The sequence below is a fragment of the Neltuma alba genome, unplaced genomic scaffold, assembly GCF_004799145.2.
Source record: "Neltuma alba isolate B1F8T4 unplaced genomic scaffold, ASM479914v2 tig00013745_pilon, whole genome shotgun sequence".
Classification (NCBI taxonomy): Eukaryota; Viridiplantae; Streptophyta; class Magnoliopsida; order Fabales; family Fabaceae; genus Neltuma; species Neltuma alba.
The window spans coordinates 1-15,860 of NW_021637885.1; the positions used below are offsets into that span (position 1 = coordinate 1).

The 15,860-nt window shown below is 36.6% G+C and overlaps 1 protein-coding gene and 1 pseudogene across 1 annotated transcript; one reads left to right on the forward strand and one right to left on the reverse strand.

Annotated features, from left to right (window-relative positions):
• Positions 1-398: 398 nt before the first annotated feature.
• LOC114739033 (autophagy-related protein 8C-like) lies at positions 399-2,574 on the forward strand (annotated as a pseudogene).
• Positions 2,575-7,350: 4,776 nt separating this feature from the next.
• LOC114739032 (ankyrin repeat domain-containing protein 13C-like) lies at positions 7,351-13,879 on the reverse strand. Its single transcript, XM_028927099.1, is given in 5 exon segments — positions 7,351-7,983; positions 9,139-9,546; positions 9,549-10,619; positions 12,817-12,822; positions 13,867-13,879. Coding segments are annotated over 3 exon segments (1,755 nt in total). The 5' UTR covers positions 10,518-10,619; positions 12,817-12,822; positions 13,867-13,879; the 3' UTR covers positions 7,351-7,605.
• Between the last annotated feature and the right edge of the window lie 1,981 nt (positions 13,880-15,860).

Genomic DNA, 15,860 nt, shown 5'->3' on the forward strand with positions numbered 1-15,860 from the left:
GGGTTAGTGCTGATTTTGCTCATTTCTTTTAATTTGGGTTGCGGAAGTTTAAAGAACATTCATGTTGTTCCTGTAGAATTTACCTTTCTTTCCTTTTTCCCCCCCAAGAAAAGATTCTACTGATCGGAATTGTCGGAATCAATCCGTCCTAATTTCATATTTTAATTAAAGAAGTAATTTGGACTTAAATAATGTTACGGTCTTTGGAAGAAGAGGATATACTTTAAAAGTTGAACTGACTAGGTTGTGATTTCAATTGTGTTAAATTTCTCTGAATCCCATCACTACCCTTTTGTTTTGGGGATGAATATCAAGCAGGTGGTATTACGTTTGGTTGGAGTTATTTCTGTGATGACCTTGGGTCCAAGCTTAAAGGCTATATGTTTTGATGCAATATTTTACTTTTAAATATCTCTGTTTCGAGTATCAATGAATTAAACTTTCTCGTTTCTTTCATCTCAGAAAGAAGGCAGGCTGAAGCTTCTCGCATCAGAGAGAAGTATCCTGATAGAATACCTGTAAGATTATAGTCAGTATATATTATGTGCTCATTGGTTCCTTCCCCCCCCCCCCCCGGGGCGAGGCACAATTGTTTGACCTGGGGATGCTGTGCAGGTGATTGTGGAGAAAGCTGAAAGAAGTGAATCCCTGACATTGATAAGAAGAAGTAAGAGCTTTTCTATTACTTGTACCATTCCGTTTCTCTAATTAGATTTTATATTTGAGAATATCTTCTTGCTTTCTTAGGACTACATTGTTTTACTTGTTGCTTTCCTCGGATATTTATATATTTCTGTTTTCTATTGTTTTATTGATTTGAATTGTGAAAATATCTGGAAGTTGATGCATCATTTAAGGGAGCACTCGCGAGGGGATCTCATGGGATGTAGGTTCCTTGGTACTGGCTGATGATGTTGCTGGTTGTGGTGATATATGATGATAATGGACTCTGATTTGTTTAAGAATTGTGTTGTTAGTGAAAAGTTTAGCATTAGTTTGAGATTGATGAGCAGGTTGATATCATGATGCCTGATGTCTGCGGATTTTGGCTAAAGTTGGATTTGGTTAGGACCCACTACTATAAATAGCTGATGGCAAGACTAAAACCAAAAATGGACAGCCAAGAATGATGGAAACTGGGTTTGATATTTCTATTATTAAATAACTAAATCATATTACAAGAGAAACAGCGGGATCAAGCTAAACTCCTGAGCCTTTTACTGTTTTACACCTAGATACACAAATTGCAATCAAAATAACAATTACAAATCAACAAGAAACAGAACAAAGGACTCACAACACAGTGATTCTGGACTTTCGACAGGTCAGAACTCACGGGTGATCTTATACCCAAAAAGTAGTCAGTTCCCCTACTAACACTGCCCAAGCCTCTAGGTACACATACCCTGACCTATCTATCACCATTTTAGCCTTGATGGTTATAAACCTCAGGATAAATCTCTAAACAACTGGTTTTAGTCCTCTCTATGCTACTTCCCTTCCTAGATTGTCGGCCATAAGTCTTAGGAAACGATTTCCAAATCTTTTGTCAATCACTGGCTCTATCGGAATGTCCTCAAGTTGAATCCACACCAGATGACAACATAAATGGAATGTTTTCTGCTTGTATGACTGAACTACTTTATCTTTTCATCAAATTTGTGTGTTCATCTTGCATAAAGTAAAGGGTTGGAATCAATGCAAAATCTGATTTCTGGTAATTTATTTCTGAAGAGTGCATGTTGTATGCTGGTGAGGAATGGCTATTCTAATTTTTCTGATTCTGATACCTTTTGTAATTTTTGGACATCTAGCGATTGTATGTTCTCTCCCTGATTGAATAAATTTAGGATGTAAATATTGATGATCTGACTCTATGAAAAATAAACTTACTACGTGCGTTGCCCCTTATTATTAGACTAATATGCGAAAAGTTAATTGAAGGTATTCAACGCCAGAGATGAATCCTACCAAATGGCTTAGGCTATTTTAAAGGGATATGTAAAATCTAACGCATCTCTCTTGATGAATGTAGATACCTTGTACCAGCTGATTTGACAGTGGGTCAGTTTGTTTATGTGGTTCGTAAAAGGATTAAGCTCAGTGCAGAGAAGGCTATCTTTGTTTTCATCAATAACACTCTACCTCCAACTGGTAAGTGGCCATGGCCGATTAATGCCTTCCTTTTCTTTTTCTTTTTTTTTTTTGGGGCATTTATGGCCGTGTCTGTGTGAACTAAGTTTACTGCTTCTGATGGGGTTGCAGCCTTAATGTCTGCTATTTATGAAGAAAATAAGGATGAGGATGGCTTCCTTTACATGACTTACAGTGGAGAAAACACCTTTGGATCTCAGTAGACACAAATCATATTTTGGTGTCTGGCCTCTGTAAATAACATCATGAAGTGTAAATTCTCTGCCGACGCCGTCGCCGTCGCCGATCAATGCATGACGTGTTTATTAGTTATGATTTAAGTAATTTTACTGCCCGAGACTTTGACCATGTCCGTTATCTTTTAACTTGAATTGAATCCAGTGAATTAATATAGTTTTATTTTATGATTTCGCAGATGAATTCTTTTTGCGTTTTTGAGTGTCGTCTGAAGGTTCTTTTATTTCAACAAAATACTTTCTTTACATTTATTTGTTATATTCATTCACAAAAAATTCCTTGAAAATAAGCAATAATATGTAATTAACACGTGATTGTGCGTCATTAGCAACACTTGGCCCGTGCTTTCTTAAAGAAAATTTGTATTTTAGCTGAATGAAAGTAAGCCACTTATTAGATTGCTGTATTTATTCAAGAGCATTTCCGTATTCCAATAATATTCCTATTGCTGGTCAAAAAAAAATATTCCTATTGATTAGAGGGAGATTTTACAATGCCTTCTCAAATTATAAGAAAACTATTAAAATTATAGGAATTAAAAAAAACGTCATTTAATATTTTGACTAGACATCTTACTCTTTCTTGTTGGCCAAGACTAGACAGACGCCTTGCGGGGAGGACATCCTCATGTTTATTTCTTTAATAAAACGATGAACTTTGTTTTTCATTCACGAAAAGTAATATTGGGACACAACACCGGATGAAGTTAGTTGAATGACGGTCAAATGGGAGTTTGAATTGCCAAATTGTACATTGGAGACAAACAGATATTCTAGCAAATTCCTTCGTTCGTCCGCTCTTTATCATGTTTCTGAAGAGATCAAAGATTTTTCGATCAATCCTCTGCTGATATTTGCATAAAGACAGACAAATACACACACAAAAACACACAGACAACTATAATTATGTATAGATTTTTTTCTTCTTCTATATGCATGTATAATTATCTCTTTCCAGTTGCCTTTAGATCCAGTATGCAGTTCTCGTTTTCGTGGTTCAATCAAGTGTAGTTGCAATTATGAAAAGGAGTTTATATTATAATGCTGTGTGGTCGTCAATAATGAAGTGTTATGCCACAAACCTTGTCCTTCTTATCCATAATGGTTTTTTCACCCGGAAGCAACGGTTTTTGCCCTTTCAATCATTCAAATCACCTTGTGACACACAGATTGAGGAATAAGAAAAAGGAAAAACGCAATCAAGTTATGTTTTTCCCCTTAAAGGTAAGTTGGATGGGGGAAAAAAATGAAATAATGGAAGGTTCAATATAGACTTATCTTCATGAGAATCTCATCTTTCTATTTATTATGTATTTTAATAATAGACACAATATCTTCAGTGATTCTTGAACAAGTTGGGTTTTGGCACAGAATTAGAAGCGCACATGATGGTGTTTCTAAAAGAATAGCATGATGATATAGAAATACTAATTACTTGGATGTACTTTTTCTCTTACACTGGTTTTTGATCCATTTGACACCGCCTTTAATCTTTTGTATTGGAGCAAAACCGCCCTTACCGTCTGAATTCTTGTTCTTCTTGTCTGTGTCTTTTTGGGATCCTGTGTCTTCTTCGTTCATTGCCCCTATGCCTCCAGCACCCCATTGATCTGCCCAACTTGGTGCTTCGCTCTCCATTTCTTTTGATGCTTCACATGTTTTGGTTTTGACAGAAACAAATTGGGACCATCAGTTTCGCACAGATCTAACAATGGAAGATGAGATACTTGTAAATACTCAATACCTTTCTATGGGTTTAGGTGGAAACAGGATGAAGTTCTTTTATTATCAGTTTCATTCTTGAAGAGATCAGATCTCTCATTGAAGAATGATATTGTTATAGATATGCAAAACCCATCTCGTAAATCTTCAAAAAGATTTCAAATTTAAAGTTTAGGCAATGAAAGAAAGGACTTTAGCTTATACTGGTTTACTACATGGAGGGGTCTTTCAATGGACAGTGAAAAACTTGAAAATATTCAAAACCCATCTCAGTAAACTTCAGAAATATTTAAACTTGCGAATCAAACTTGACAAAGAGTCTTCAAATTAACAAGTTTAGAGGTGACAGGTAGAACTTCAGATTATCAGAATGATACAGAGATAGATCTTTTCAACGGAAAATGGAAGTACTTATAATATTCAAATCCCATGTGGTAAAACCTGAAAAGATCACAAATTTACAAACATTGACCAAACCAAAAAGATTTGACAGAGGAACCAAAAGAGTACCTTGGATTGAAGAAGAGTGGAGAAGAAGCTTGATGGAGCAATCAAGAGGAGAAAGAACAAAACAGAACAGAGGGCTGAATCAACTTGGAACCTAAATAGAGAGAGAGAGAGAGAGAGAGAGAGAGATGTTAGATGAGTTAGATGACCTGTTTCATTGCTTTTTTTTTTTGGCCACTATGTGTTGTGATATGCCAACTCACTTGATTTGGGCATTTCCTTGTGACTAAGCAAAGTCTGAGTATTGGAGGCATCAGGCATCTTGCATTATTAAAAAAGGTCTATTTCTCAACCTTATCTCATTAACATAGGCACAGATGCTTTGGCCAGCCTTCTGGGTTAACTGTCACACCACAATTTAGTGAAACTGGATTCCCTTCGGCCTTGGTATGCATCTGAACCACCTTTATAACTTATTCAGGTTAGATTCTCTAAGTTTCTTGTTTTTTCCAATGAAAAGCAATAAATATCAACTAGTGGTCGAAAAGTTCTAATCAACATGAACAATTCATAGTAGCTCTTGTTCATAAATAATACAATTCATTAATTAAACTTTTTGTGTAATGTTTACAAACCACCTATAGTTTCAGAGGAAAGTAATACTCATGTCATGCGCGATTTTCATTCAATGATGATATTTTCTCACATTCTAAACATAAAAATTAAAAATTAATTAAAAGATTACACCTTAATTCTAAATCTAAAGAGCATTGTCTAAAAAAAGGCCTAAAAGGGATGCATTAATATAAGTAAGTAAAATGCACTAATAATCAAGTATTAGCTTTTTTTTAAATTAGAAGGACAAATATCAATGATTTAATATTATAAACAGGATTAAATCCACAACCTTCCACTTAAAAGGAGCTTTTATATTATTAGGTTGCAAATCTACTATAAATTTGTTAAACAATAAGTATCATATATTCATCTCATTTTAGAATTACTTTTTTTAAAATAAATAAAATGAATATGTGAAATTCACACTAAATTAGTGACTTGACAAGACCTAAAGATTATGCAGAGATTTTTAAATGAATTATTTCCAATAATGTCGGCATTATGTCGGTCCATTTCTAATAATGGAGGGTCGCTTGGTAATAAAGTGAATAAGTGTGCTAAACACTTGCTATTGACCATGTCCTGCATTGTTCTCAATTATACTTTATTTATCACTCATCATTTGAAACTACAGCTATATAGCAAAACATGAATCCGCCAAAACGTGTTTTATTTATTTAGTTCAATTTTCTATGCTAGAACAGATATTTATTTTCTTTGAAATGGTCATAGATATGTTGACAATATTATGTAAAATACAAAACTTTAAGAAACGTGGAGTATAAGATGCTTGTTGGTGAATAATGAAGAGTGCTTTAATGGATTGGGGAATTGAAGATGGGGTCCAAGATTGCATTGCAAAGCAAAAGAGAAGGCAGAAAAAGGGATAAAGATTAGAGGGAGAATGACTTTAATGCTAAGGAAGAAGGGAAGGTTACGTTTATGTATGGAGAGACAGACACAAAAGTTCAAGGTCAAATGGCAGATTCATTCAAATGTTGTACCACAAGGTTACATTCACAGTAAAGCTCACACTTTGGGCGCTATTTCCAGTCAAATGAATCGCCTGCTTTCTCCTCCAAACACAATCACACTTACAATTACTGGCAATCTTGTTCCACCCCACACACAGTCTGGTCCCATAAGTTGAGTCAAATGCAAGACTTTTCTTCAAAAGAAATATGCCGATAAAATAAATTCAAATATACAAAACAATTTAGGATAAATTCCAATATTGTTGAGTTTAACTAAGTTGGTTATTTCAATATGATCATTTTATGCACAAGATTCAAACTTTTGATTTTAAGAGTTGTTTCCAACAATACGGCAATTTTGGGGCCATGTATATAGTTAAAGGGAAATCAAATACTCCATCAACCCAATGAATCTAGTCTTTTCAACATATAAATTTTATTAAGAATGTGTGTAAAATATTTACGTTACTATACTTTGGCATTAATTTAATCTTGACCCAAATTTTTATTTGCTTTTTTAAGCTTTAGACATAAATTTCTGTGTAAGGAATACTATGTACTTCTTAGTACCTCGTAATGCCTACCGCTCACTAGTCGATTTTTGGAAGGATGCTTTGACTTTTGAAGCTTTGAACAAGCTGCTAGATCCCTAAATTGATGATTCTGGTACTTTATGCTTGAAAATCATTCTTGTCTATTGATTGTGGTCCGCAAAGCCACAACATGACAGGGTACTCGTATCTCCATATTTGCTGGTTTCTGGTGCGTTCCTGATCCTTTCAATCACTCTTCATATACGGATGACGATATAGGAAAATTGTACTAAAATTTTGTGAGACGAGATCCCGGTTCATCGGCTCTAAAAGGGGCAAGTACTAATCATTCAGTATGCAAATTTATCATGGAAATTGAAGGATACTCTTGTTTTTAATTTAATTCAAGTACTACTTTTACAGCTAAACAATTCCCAATGCCTTTAGAGATGAATACTTATCTATCCGGAGCACATCTGTCAACAATTTTAATCACCAAATTGGAACAGAAAACAAAAATCGCCACACAAGAGTCGGATGTGCTTGGCCATAATCAAGGCGTGAACAATTGAAGCGTGCCATAAAGTTGCATGCATCAGGTAGGTTCCTTTCTCTTTCTGCAGCTCCAAATCCAGAAATGAACAATATGAATTCTACACGAGATACTTTCTGAACGAACTGTATGAACAATAAAATGTAAAGAACGGATGAATACACTAACTCATTTGCTGCGAAATCTCTCTCCTATGAACATCATTCTTCTACCATTCAGATGATTGAAAAAAAAAATTAGATGGGATATATCTACATTGTTCTGGGGGCAACAATTGTGAAAATCACGTACCCACAAAAAAATATACCATCCGTCTCTCTTGACCGCTTCTTTTCCAAGTCAGATTCCCTTTTGTTATGATTCAACCTCTACTTGGTCTTCCTCACAGATTTAGATTTCTTCATTTTCCGTGATTTGTCATCCGCGCTGGACCATGTATATCCAGCAGGAATGGCAAAGGGGTCCGAGTCCGACGCCACCGAAGTGCTTCTTTGCTGCTGTTTACTCTGGCTATTATTTCGTCTCAGCCATGTGGATGCCACAGATGAGGAGGAGGAAGAAGTTGAAGATGATGATGTGAAGGAATAGTTCCTGGAGGTTTCTGGTTTATGATGTTCATCTCTCCCAGCATTGAGCAAATGTCTGGGACTTGAGAAAGGAGTGTAAAATTGCTCCACAGGTTGAAGCTCAACGAACTTGGTGAATGTAATTACAACTCTCACTGTAGGGACCACGGGGATGGCCAGCTGCCACACCAAAACAAATCAAAAAAAGCAGCCATCAAAACCTAATCAATAAATAATCCATCTTTTGCAAGACCAATATTCATAAATTCAATCAATTCAATTGTCTATTTGCATGTGAGAGTATTAATATCTGTAACTGTTTGTGGGAATGCGAGGCAATCAATAATCAGCTACCCGACATGGCCGTGGGCATGGTTCATAACCAGAACCATTGGACCTACCTCCTCGTGGTGGTAGTGCCAGGTCAACTTTAGGTGGGACCAGTGACATTATCCAAGGAACAAGGCACCTCGGATGGTTTGGGCCCCACGACCAATGAGTACCTTTGATCCAGATCTTGTTGATCAGAGAGGACCGTGTCATTGTCACATCACACTCGACCAAAGCCTCTCCAGAAATCAGAGGGCTTTTCAGTCTCTTTGTCACGGTGCGCAAGCCTAAAAAGTAAAAAAGAACACCACCACCCTCCCCAAAAATCCAGATGAAATAAAGAGAATGTAAGGTGAAAAACACAACTAATAATAAGAACATTAGCCTAAAAATAGCTTTAAAAAACATTTTTTTTGGGGGGATAGTTATAACTTGGGAGAAATTCTTGGAAAAAGATCTGATTGCAATAAATTTTTCCACTTGACGGAAACAAATGAGTAGATATTGCCAAGTAAAACGCCTTTCCTTCAATTTTTAACTTCAAGATGCAAAACTTGAACTGCATTTCAGTTTCCTCCGAAAACTTAATTTCAATCCGTAATTAAGACCCGGCGTACAAAAACGTTTTACTTCCCCTCCTCCTGTGCTGCCGTGCGAGTTCTTTTCAATTTTCACTATCATCCACCACTGCATAAAGCTCAGAGGCCCCCAATCTACATAGCTCCCTTACATTTATCCTATTCCATGGACTCAAATCATCCCTTTTAAGACTATTCTCTTCTTAAAAGTTGCGATGCAAACCCTAATTGGTAACCCGTGACAGTAAAGCACGCCCGCACAGTTAGCTCCTTGCCCATCGAAGAGACTAATGGGCTCTACTCCCACAATTTTAATTTAAAATGATGATAGAAAATATAAAAATAATAGTAATTAAAAAAAATAGTACGAAATAAAAAAATTTCAATCATGATGCATTTTTATCATACGCCATTACAGTGGCCTTACCTTCACCGGAAATGTCCCTGGCGGAAACTTGGTGGTGAGCAGCTCTCTCATCCTTCTCACCGCTTTGACCTTGTTGGCTAAAATGTCGAGTAACGGCAAGAGCTCCTCAGTCTTCAACGGAAACTGATCCGTTAGCCACACTGACGGCCGTAAACTTCTCACATACTCCTTTTCCTTAGTTTGTGGTGTCGCCACTGTAACGTTTGCGGCAGACCTTCGCGGCGGTGGGGCCGCCATAGATGGTAGGTCCACGCTTTTCCTCCCCATGGGGACCCACTCCCTCTCCTCTCGAACGAAGCTACTGTGTCTTCTCCTGTCAGGCATTGACAAACCAAAACTCGGATTCTCCGCCACAAGAAAACCGTCTTCGTCTTCATCTAGCTCTAATGGAAGCACCTGCTCGCTCCCAGCACGTCAGTATCTCCGCTGGCCACCTTTCGTGACCGGAAACTGAAAACTACATTGTGGACTTCGTACACTTTGGCCTTCCACTCGCCCACGCTTTCCGTCTTTTCTTGTCTTCTCCAATTTGTTCTGCCAACTAATTCAGCCCTCGTGACATCCATGCCAGGTCGGTAAACGCTGGTCTGAGAACAGAAGCCGGCGGCGTCAGAATCGCTCATCGGAGCACCTGCATTCTCGAAGGCATCGAAGATTTTGCGATCGTCGCGGTTAATAACCAGCAAAGAACCGCAGGGAACATCATGCGCTTGATCACCATCACCAAGGAAGAGGAAGCTCTGATCAGCACGCTGAATCTTCAAACCATCGAAGCCCGCCAACGACGTGTCGGCGCGTAAATTACCATCACGCTTCCAGATTTTGTAAGTATCAGACGGAGCAATCTTACCTACAAACGGAATCACAGAGCTCTCGAAGTGAAAAGAAATCTCCATATAGAAATCCCTCATGCGGCGCAGCACAGCAATCAAACGAGGCAGCCGCCGCCGCCACTTGGCCCAAGCGGAGCGGTGGTGAAGGCGTAGCAGGATGAGAGAAATGTCAGAGTTCCGGCGGCATAGCGCCTCCTGCAAGGCATTCCATCCAGCCGAATTCTGCAAGGAGACGTCAGCCCCAGCGGTGGCCAAAGCGCGAGCGGCGAAGGCGTCGTTGAGACGGACAGCGAGATGGAGAGGGGTCTCTCTGAAAGGAACATCACGACGGTCGAGAACGGCAGAGATCTTGTCGGCGACTTGCTCCTGAGAGAGGGAGTCAGACTCTGTACGGACATGAGCGGGATCGGCGAGTCGAGGTAGGGAAGATATAAGGCGAGAGAGGGTGGTGTGGTCGGACAAAACGACGGCGTAGTGAACCGGACTGTGGGCGTAGTGTTCGGGCTTGATGGCCGGAAAGGACGCCGTGGGGGCGGACTTGGCCATGTCCGAGAGAGAGAGAGAGAGATATAAGGTGGTTGGTTTTGTGAAGCAGTGGTGAGGGAGGGGTTAAGGAAGGAGGAGAAGTGGGGAGAAGGGTATTTTGGTCTGAAAGTGAAAGGAAAGAGAAGAGGAAAGAGACATGGAGATGGAATTGAGGGAACGAATGAGGAGAAGAAGAGGCACGACTTTTTGTAAATGGGACTCGCTGTCCTAACGGCAAAAGCCTCTGCTCGCAGATGAGGAAGCAATAGTCGCGTCAGTTACCTTTATATGAGGCTATTTACGTCATTCCATCAAAAGTAACTGTAGTAGTCTTATTTATTTATTTTCTGGACTGAAACTGTAAGTGTTATTTTATTCAGACTTTTCCCTATTATTCTTTAAAAAACGTGATAAATTCATCGTTACAAATTTAATTGATAAATAATTTTTAAAATAATTAATTGTATAAAAAAGATTAATTACACATAAAGAAAGATAAATTATATAAAGAAAAGATAATTTGTACAAAATATTATTTAAATATAAGAGATTAATTTATACATAGAGAAGATGATTTACATGTAAAAGTATTATATTTGCATAAAAGAAAATTGAGTTGCACATTGCATAAATGAAAATTATTATATACAAAGAAAAATAAATTGCACAAGTTAAGTTACACAAACCCCATTTTCTCATTATGCTTTCTGATTTAATTAACATATATTATTATTATTTAATACAATCTTCTTCATTATTCTTTTATAGAAGACAAACATTATTAACCTACACATATTAATGACATAAATTATATTTGAAAAATGTACATTACGTGGAAACTTGAATTAAGTTAAAACAAATAAATATTTTTTTAAAAAGTGTTTAATCATTAAAAGCTACTCCCCTAATTCAAAATATAAGCTAAACTTTATTTATCACATTTATCAAGAAATTAATTAAAATCAATGTAAAACAATAAATATGTCAGGCATATATTTATTTTTCCTAATATACCTTTATTAATGAAGAGAATAGGTAAAAAAATGTAATCAATGAATTAAAGAATAAAGAAAATGTATTGGAATAAAATTAAAAAAACTCATTAAATATTTAGACAAAAATAAATATTATCTTATAAAAAAATTCATTTTAAAAATTTACCTTATTTTTTGAGTCTGGAGATATAGAATGGAAGCACCTAGGATATATGCATCGGGAATGGTTGAACTCGGAATGCCTAATAAATTACAAGTGAAATGCAAGCCCCGAAACTAGTGACTCATTCAGGCCAAAAAAGAAAAAAGGCTAGTAGTGACTTGTGTACTAGGCAAAGAGCCTAACAAAAAGAAAATGAAAAATTGAAAGGATGTAGCAGCTTGATTCTAGTACATGGGTTTAGCACCTTTAATCGTGAAGTCTCGGGTTCAAATTTGTGAATATAAAAAATATTATCAAGAGAGCTACTCTAATTTAATCCGAGAATGCTAGAGCATAATTCACTTGAATCGTGATAATTATTTTTGAAAAGGAAAAAAAAATTAGTGTAAGAAGATATTCTTCCCTAGATTTAGATAATGAAGATCGGGCTATGATTTTTTCTTTGGGTGGGGCCCACTAAGATAGGGTTAGGTTTACATTAAATTGTTTATCCTTTTGTCACCAAACCAATGTCAATATCTTCTCTGGATCCACTATTCCTTTCTAGTTTTCCCAGAGATCTTTATATTTGGATCAAATTTTCCAATATAATTCCTGTTATCCACAGAAGTGAAAGTGGAGCCCTTAGCTCTTACAACGTGGAATGGAAATGGAACAAGCAAAGAATGTAGGGGTTGATTTTTTATTATTTAAAATAGAGGGGTCATAATGTGATATCAGCGTTGGCGAGGAAATAACAAGGATGGAGATGTGGTCAAAAGTGGAAAAAAATCGAAAAAGAGAATGTTGATAGGTCCAACGCAGATTTGAGAGAGAGAGAGAGCAACAAAGAGCAGAGCAGAGAAGACGCTTTTATTTTTTATTTTTAAATTTTTAAATAATAATAATAATAACAACAATAATTATTTACACAGAGCAGAGGCTTATAACGAAGGAAGTGAAGAAACGAAGAGGGGTAAGTTGGATGTCCAAAATGGGGGCCCTCTTATACACAACAGTGGAAAACTGTTACCATTTTCACAAACAAATGATACGGGGTATACCCCATTCTTTGTCGCCACCTGCCCCCCTCCGGTTCTTCTTTTACTCATAACACATGCTTTCCAGCTTTTTTTTTTTTATGTTAATTTAATTCCTCTGCCAAAATATCTTCGTACCCAACGTCTCTCTCATCATTCTTACACCATACTCCCTTCTATCAATTATAAATAAAAATTAATGAATTTAGCTAAAATTAGTTGTTTTTTCATAAAACATTGGAATTATTTTTGATAAAAAATTTAATTACATAAGTTTGATTAATTACTTAGAAAATTTTATTTATTCTGCCCAGATAGTTAGGATGTTTTATTTATTTATTTATTTATTGTAGCACATCGGCATAAGATGGCTTCCCTGAGCACAGGGCGATCCATTCTTGAAAAGCACAGCGTGTCCTCAAGGGTTGCATGGTGGGATGACGTGGGAGGAGACTGCAAGATTGCTTTGTTTTGCTCAAAGGGTCATTCTTGTGACTTGTGAGGCGTCAAATAGAAGAGGGACACGTGGACGGGCGGATGGATTCTCTGGTTTACCCAGTGTGGCCCATCAAGGTGGTGAGTTTGCTTGCAATTGGCCCAGAAATGGGCAAATGGGTGAAAATAAGGCTCACTGGCATTACCAGTTACTTGATTCCCGGACTATTCGGTCGGCCTATGTTTGGATTCAACCAACCAAACTACAATTTTACCATTTTTCCCCCATGTACTTCAGGGTTCCAAATTCATATCATTTTCATATTATAATTGGGTGAATAAATATTTGGTCTTCATAATTTATTCTCATTTTCTTTTCGTTCCATGTTGTGTCAAGTTATAAGTTTTTATTTCTCAAATTTCATTCCCTCTAAAATATTAGTCCATATATTTTAATGAGTATCTGGACCATTTTACCTATTGCAAAACCAAAACCTATAATTTAAACCTATACATATCAAGATCAAAATGAGGACAAACTATAATTAATCCATTTTACTTTTAATCCTCCTTATTTTTAAATTTTGACTGCATCTTGTTGGTGAGGGTATGTATAAAGAAAGGTGGAGCAAGAAATCTGCTTTTGAAGGATGGATGAAGTTGAAAGACAAAGCAGGGAGAGTGGGGAGAAATTAAAGTGAGGGTATGGAAAATAAACACATAGCTTTACTTGAAGAGAGCCGGTCTGAGACTGTGACTTTCTCTTCAGACTTGTTTGAATGGAATTGTATCGTTGAGGGTAAGAAAGATCCATGGAGGAGACCAAACAAATATACGTGGGACATTCCCATATTTTAACTTTTCTTTAACTTTGATCGATACTGCTTTTGAGGTACTCCCAGAAGCTTCTTTTACTCTCCTCAATCTCAGTCTCAGTCTCAATCATTCACAGTCCTTCTGAAAAAGCCTACGCACCATTCCATCCCAACATTTATGTTTAGGTCAGATAGATCCATGCCCTTGGATTATTTATACGTCAGAGAAGCCACATTATGAACTGGGAAAAAATAAATTCACCGGAGGCATAATTTCTTGACGACTTAACAGGGGGCCCATTTGTGGATATTATAACAGCTAATGTCCCCAGGTTCGGAGATATGAATCTTTTACTCTCGCTTTATGCTTTTGAGTGGAGCATTAGCTGGTATTTTAACTGATTCATACGTTTTCTTATGAATCATCTTAGTTGGAAAAGAGGGCTTGCTGAAGATTCCTTTTGAAATTTTAGAGTTACTCGGCTCAATCGCTCCATGGTAAAAACCTGTCTCCCACGCAAGCTTCTTGGTGGGGCCTTGAGGAAGACGGAGATAGGAGATTGAAGTTGGGCTCAAAAGACCCAGAAAATGAAGCCCAACAAAGTGGTGGGTGAAAACTGAGCCCAAAGCCACCCTGGGCTTTGGCGGGTCACGAACCACGAATTCTCTCTCTTTTTTTGGGATAACAAAGTGATCTGTTGTAGCTTATACTGCTACACCAATTTTTGTACAAGAAAAAAAGTTAATCTAGTTAGCAAAGAATCAGTTTATAACCTATAACATCGTAAGTTTGAATTTTGCTGTCAATATGAAAATCTTGTTAGTGGGTAATCTATAAATTCTCCTATAAATGCTTTCTATGTTTAAAAGCATATCATTGGTCCTCAACAAAACCCACTTCATTTAAATTTTTTTATTTTAAAAAAAGGTTTATGCTTCTTCATCCTCGGCTCCTGTCTCTGCTAGTCTAATTTTAATACTCCTCCGGTCCTAATTATAAGACCCAATTGACTTATTGAGGAGATTAAGGAAGTAAGTTAAGTTGGTTATTTATAATAAATAAGTGTTGTCATTCCTAAAATATCCTTGCTAATTAAGTATATTGGCTAAAACTATCATTATTAGAAGGATTATCTTGGAAAAAAAATGCATAAATATAAGAGACAAAATGGATTGGGGTCTTATAATTAGGACCAAATAAAAAGTCAAATGGGGTCTTATAATAAGGACCGGAGGAGTATTTAGAATTAGAGGAGTAATTAGTTTTGATTTGTATAAAACAGGTCATTTATCTTGTTAGAGGAGAAACGTAATGAGTGTAATTTGATTCCTCTGAGAGGCTATGAGGTGATTGATCCTTTTTAATTGCCAAGTGGATGATGTAGGTGAACCTTTCAACTATTTTAAGGTTGCCGCACATCACAAGACACTCAACCCACTCTTTTGTCCGTTTAGATATCCAAAATGATCTCGAAGCAGAACACTTAAACTTCAAATATCTTGGCAACTCATCATTCGCGACGTGTAAATGGTGAGCTTTGCTTTAAACCCTATACCAATCTACACGAAAACTTACAATGATACTTGCCGTTCCCGTTTTGAATAATACTGTAATTTTCAAACTATCATATCCTATATTTTTTTAGCCCTATCTATAAGACAAAAAAAGAATTTTTTTTCCATATTTCCGAGTCACATAATTAAATATTTTTATTTGCATGTACACTCTTGTCATCCATTTATTTTTGTGTAAACTTTTTACTTTGGTAAAGTGTATATTGAATATAAATAAAGTTGAAAAGTTATTAAAATTTAAGATAGGATTATTAATATGAAAAGGGAGAAAATGAAGTACGAGTCACGTCCCAATAGCAAATGTGGGAAATATGGCATTTTCGTTGAACCCATCAATCTAAAATCATGAAGCTAATGTGAGA